This window comes from Achroia grisella, unplaced genomic scaffold (assembly GCF_030625045.1).
Source record: "Achroia grisella isolate CSIRO2021 unplaced genomic scaffold, CSIRO_AGI_Agris_v1 utg821, whole genome shotgun sequence".
In the NCBI taxonomy this organism is placed as follows: domain Eukaryota; kingdom Metazoa; phylum Arthropoda; class Insecta; order Lepidoptera; family Pyralidae; genus Achroia; species Achroia grisella.
In genome coordinates this window covers 2657930-2663887 of record NW_026713035.1, presented here as the reverse complement: position 1 = coordinate 2663887, position 5958 = coordinate 2657930, and the positions used below count along the sequence as shown (strand labels likewise).

Here is a 5958-nt window from a genome sequence, read left to right as displayed (position 1 = left end):
ATAGTTGCATATAAAATTTAATAAAAATAAATAAAAGCAACTTAGGTTCCGAATAAATCTTGTTCTAATTAATTTATACTAATAAATCATGCGTTACATTTTTACTGCATCTATTAACATTGGATCAGCATATGTAAGACTGTCTTAAACTTAGGACTTAGAAAAATTTACATACGAAATTATAATCAGGATGTGACGAGACTACAGACGAGGCGTTAGAAACGACACAATCCCTCCCCTGCTCCGATATTGCCTCCTGTTTTCAATATTCTGTGTAGGCAGTTTTGGAGATCTTTCTACTAGTGTACCATTGATATAATAACATGGAAACCGGGTCAATATACACTATCTTAAAGTGGTTGGATTGTTCGGAACTGCAGTAAGTTCATTATAGCAGGTTCATATCAGTCTTGATTGGGCAGAGAGAGCAACACAAGTAGTGAAGGTGAATTGATATGCATCGGAAAGAGGTTCTTAAATATACGTATATGTTACACAAGTCTCAGTATCGGCTCGAATTTGTTCTCCCTGCCTAAAGATGAACTCGGCATCCATATGGTGAATCCAAGGAAGAAAATCGTCTTTGCTTGTCCTTATACCAGATATTAAATCAGTCAACTTAGTACTTTCCATTTTTGCATCGTACAAGCTAAATTGTGACTAACTACTGCAGAATACAATTCATAATTCACTTTATATGTATTTGCACATAAGTCGATGCGGTATCCGCACGCCTCCACTGGAGCCATGCAGCCACTTGTGGATCAGACCTGTCGCCTCTTGCCTCCAGTTGTTGATAATATGCTTCTCGTATTATCCGAAATGCGTCTACACTTCTATATGGAAGTTTTGTTATAGGATCTATGTAGCGTGCTGGCCTCCTAAAAACATTTTAAAATATACTATATTTTATGTATAACTGATACAGGTATACTTATAAAATAATTTAAATAGACATTATATACTTTATGTTCGAAACCAACACAAATATTTTTGTAGTCTCATTTCTCCCTTTCATTTAGCTACCATTTACAGTGGCAGTTACTTGAAATCTATTATAATAATAATAATCTCAGGACAATTCACATAGCGCCATCTAGTCCCAAGTTAAGCTATCTAAGGCTTGTGTTACGGGTACTAGATAACTGGTGCATAGATTTTTTTTTTCGTAAATACATACATATTATATATAGAAAACACCCAGACCGATACAAACAATCATACTTATGAATACAAATGTTTGTGCCGTGCGAGGAATCGAACACGCGACCATCGGGCGAATGCAGTGTGCTAGACCGCTAGACTACCGAGGTCGTCATCTGACATACATTTACTAATGGAGTCTATACATACTTAGTAACAGCGCATAGAAGATCCCGCCGTCTCTTCCGGTGCGACTTCGGGAAGCAGGCGTTAAAGGCAATATCCTTTATGTCATTCTCGAAAGAAATCAACGTACGCTCATGGTATGTGATATTTTTGGTCTCTTCTTTAGGTGGCTTTTCATCTTTTCTGTAACAGAGAATATAATTGAAAATTATATAGATATTAATGTTCAATTATATTATACTTGAAAGTAGGTAAGTTATAATATCTTTATGACTACTCCCGATGGTGTAGACAGAGACATAGTACTGTTATACTGAATGCAACATATGATGTCGTGATATAACATTTGGCAGGGAATTTCAATTCAATGGACAGGAAGTGACCCGTATATGGGATTAGTTTCGTTTGTTATCATTGTTTTTAGTGAAAGTCAATCACAAATTAAAATTGGCATAAAAATCTTTTGGTGTTTTATAGACTTATTCGACAGACTTATTCAATTTCTTCAAATATTTTGACGATATTTGAAATATAAAATTTTTTGTAGTAAACAATCAGGTTTTAAAGTTTAAATTTTATTATAAATGTTTAATTAACATTACATAACAATACCTTATTTAGATTATATTTTACAAAATAAAGAAATTTTAATACTAACTCGTTAACTTTCTCGATGTCTATTTCGTCATCTGGTCCTATCACTTCTACATCTGTTTTTGTGTCAGTTTCCATTTTCTCTATTTTTTCTTCAATTGTTTCAATCTTTGGTTCTTTCATTGTTACATCGGCATTACTTTCTTCACCTGTTGTTATCTCTGTAATAATAACATTTAAGCTGGTTTAACTAGTAAATATTGTATTATTTATTTATTCATATTTATATACTCTTTAATGAAATTGTGAGTAACGAGATGACCTATCCGACATGCACGCAAAATTGCATAAAAATCGGTAAAGCCATTTCGGAGCAGTTCGGTAGCAAATAGAGTGACACGAGAATTTTATATATTAGAAGATTTGTGTATCAAAAACTATTGTATTACTAGATCACCGAGCTATTAAATTTAAGTGAATTATAGGCAACCTAAACCTTATCATTGGAGTTATAATGTCTTACCATCTTCACTTTTGATCACATCACTCACTGTAGCATCCTCCGTGCGAAGAGGACTGTGTTTTTCTTCTTCTGATATCTCAGTTATTAAAGGGACAGAAAAGGAATGATACCTGAAATATATTATTAATAAAATATTTACAATAATTCTATACAAATAAACAATTTTAATGATACATGTAATAAACATAGATAGATAGATATTCAATCTATCTGAACTAATTTGTACATTATGATTTCGTAGACATTTTATCATTACCATCGACAGCCTATTGAGTAAATATGATGAATGTAGATTCGCCATTATGCATTTAAATTTTGGTTTTGACAAATCAATGCAATCACAAATTAATTTCCTCAAAAATAAAATTTATTTTATTAAATAGATATAGACTTTACCTAATAACTGGTCCCGTAATAGTTTTCTTTGTAGGTCGTACCTTCTTTCTCTCCATTTCAATTTGTTCAAATCTCTCTGAGAAGTAATAAAAATATTATAAATAAAAGTATTGCAAGTAAACCAAAGGGGATTCAAAATATTTAGCTCAAAAATTGACCTGCCTATGTAAGCTACCGGCTAAGGAATTTAAAATATCTATATAGAGGAATTTAAATAATAATAAATAATAGATCCTGTCAGTTAAAAACTAACAATGAAATACAGAAACTAATAAATTAGTAATCTACTCATAAAGCAGAACTAATAAAGACATAAAAAATATAAGTGACAAAATAATCAATAAATTCTATATTTAAATTATAATAACATTTACAAATTACCTAAGCTTTTTAAATTTTCCTTTTCTGTTTCAAGTGCCTCTTCTAATAATTCTTCTTGAGTTGGCCACTTTTCCTCTACCTTTTTTGGCTTTTTCTTTTTCAGTTCCGATCTGATCTTTATCCTCTGCTGTGTTTCTGCTGATTTTACTGCTGTACTTTGTCTGATAGATTTTCGTTCTGGAAAAAATAACTACAGGTATAACGGGTGATCCAGTGTTACTGCACTCAACCAAATTTTAGGGAGCTCAATGTCCCGAACTAACATAGCATTATATTACAATTATTAAAATTACATAATGATGATACAAAAGAACAACTTGATAGGTAAGTTATTAATTTTTGCTAAGATACTTCCCACTTACTTCAGATACAAGGCTTGTCTCCCATAACTAATTACAATATAATGCCAATTATATAAAATATAAATTCACTTTTTTCTTATTCCTCAATATATTAGACAAGCTAACACACATTCATACCACATAATAATTAAATATAATATTCATTATTTCATATTTAATTTTATTTAAATTCAGATATTTGGCTAACACAAGTTTTACTTCTTTCTATATAGTATACCTGTATTTCTGTATTTCATACCACATAAGTAAAAAATATAGAAATTAGAAATTGTAATTTTTTAGTTGGGTAACACAATTTTTATATAGTCTCTATAGTATAGTTCTAGAAGCCTCCTTTTGAGCCTAAAAATATAAGCTTGCCTGCTAATATAAGTTTACTGGCAAAGAGAACCAAGTGACATTTTCTTCTATTTACACACAACTCTTGTATCATTCACTCCCATACCTGTTGTAGATGCATCCAGTACTGTAGTTTTTTCTGATTTCTCGGCATCATCCTCTTTTTCTTTAACCTTTGGTTCTTTTGGTTTCCTTCCAACTGCTTTAGGTTTTTCAACTGCAGCCTTTTTCCTATTGGGATCCTATAAATAAATAATATTTAAACATAGTTTTATAACTGGGCACTCAGCTTTAAGAATATATGTGACCATGAATAATCCAGTTTATGATTTCTCTTTATCTTGTGTATCTATATAAAAATTAAAAATTAATTATATTACACTTGGTATATTTAGCAACCTTAAAACATCAAAACCAAAAGCTAGTTACTCTCGACTTAAAACATATGAATTCCACAGACTAGTGGAAAAATTAGCAGATAGTGCCTAAGAGTTGACTCCTTGGACCAGCTTCATATATTGAAAGAAATAAAAACAAATAGCCATCAAATTGGACTATTACATCAAAAACAGACTACCAAATAGCAGTACACAAAAAGAGTATGCCATGTACAGATGAACAACCTTATAAACATTGGTGTTTGTTTTTCGTTTCTCCTTGGATTCTGCCTCCTGATCAGAGTGGGGCTCGTCATCTTCATCAATATCAAAATCCGAATCGACAACATCATCTTGTTCTTTTTCTTCTCTGAAAAAAAAGTACTACTTAGGTTAAACTCGAATAGCAAACTAACTTTTAATTTTTACAAAACTAATAATAAGCAAATAGTAAATTGAACTTGTAATAAGAAGTAGATAAATAAAGGATTAAAAAATAATTAATAACTGATAAATAATAAATATGTTTATCATACATACATTTATCAGATGGATACCTCAATCTCACCCAAATTATATAAGTATCTTAGTGCTCAGGAAAAACAATGTGTGAGTGGTACCATGGGTGTTATATGATAACCATAGTGCTGTTCATCTATATATATGACGGTTACATAAAAAAGAGCATGCTAAAGAAATTAAACATGGAATAAATTAAAAAATTGGTATGTAAGTGTGGTAATATTCACATAATTAAGATATTGAGGTGCTATGTCCTTTATGTGAGGAACTTCTTTTACAAAATTTGATTGACTATCAGTATAAAATATACCTCTCAATTAATAACAAGTAGTAGCTATATAAGCAAACAATCCAATTAATTCGATTTTCAGCGTTAAATCGTGCAAGCAATCTTGCAATCTTTTGTAAATTTGATAATAATAAAAATTAACAGTACAATTCAGTTTTAGGTTTGTACATACTGTGAATATTTATGTACTAAATAAGGATGGAATCATTATCTCATTTGATTAACATGATATTTGAGTTATTCTTTAATCATCGACACACTTACATATAATCTCTATCTTCTTCAACGTCCTGGAAGCCACCGTAAGTTGTTTTATAGAAGTCGTCTTCCTCTTCTTCATCAAGTAACTTGGCCATGCGATTGCCTGCATTACTGCGGCGTTCTCTTTGAGACATGACTTATATTTTGAAGAATAAACCCTTAACACATATAGGAAAAAAGCTAATAATTAACTTAGATTACAATATGTTAAGGAAAGAACTAAAAATATAAAATAAAGCTAGAAATAACTGATATTCTGGAAATATCTCTTTATTTTGGCGTCACCCGTCAGTTATTAACTGTATTAAATAAAGCTGTCAAACACAGAGTACTTTAACTGTCAAAATATTGTATCATGTATCAATAATCGATATTAAGATATAAATAATCGAGTTGGATTACTGTGTTCATTCCGTACAGTTCAATCGATTTGTAAAATGAGAACAACTATTTTACATCTCTAGTTAAACTCGGACAGTATACAATAGAAATAGGTGGAAATAATACAATTTTAAAGGATATTATAATCATAAAACAGAGTAAAAATATAGAAAAACTTAAAACCTAATATCGCGCAATTAGCTG

At 30.7% G+C, this 5958-nt stretch overlaps 1 protein-coding gene across 1 annotated transcript; it reads right to left on the bottom strand.

Annotated features, from left to right (window-relative positions):
• Window positions 1–536: 536 nt before the first annotated feature.
• LOC131852003 (vacuolar protein sorting-associated protein 72 homolog) lies at window positions 537–5662 on the bottom strand. Its single transcript, XM_059202570.1, has 9 exons — window positions 5377–5662; window positions 4548–4671; window positions 4031–4166; window positions 3224–3400; window positions 2843–2918; window positions 2447–2556; window positions 1988–2144; window positions 1354–1512; window positions 537–881 (listed from the first exon to the last, which is right to left on the bottom strand). Exons 1-9 carry the CDS (start codon window positions 5505–5507, stop codon window positions 689–691), a joined length of 1263 nt encoding a protein of 420 aa, XP_059058553.1. The 5' UTR covers window positions 5508–5662; the 3' UTR covers window positions 537–688.
• Window positions 5663–5958: the final 296 nt, after the last annotated feature.

Bases quoted from the DNA above. Each gene is read 5' to 3' on its own strand.
- LOC131852003 (XM_059202570.1), bottom strand. From the start codon at position 5,507: ATGTCTCAAAGAGAACGCCGCAGTAATGCAGGCAATCGCATGGCCAAG. The intron at 1,513-1,987 runs GTTAGTATTAAA...TCTCTGTTACAG, and splicing joins GACATCGAGAAAGTTAACGA to AAAAGATGAAAAGCCACCTA. The intron at 882-1,353 runs GTATGTATAGAC...AAATGTTTTTAG, and splicing joins CTTCTATGCGCTGTTACTAA to GAGGCCAGCACGCTACATAG.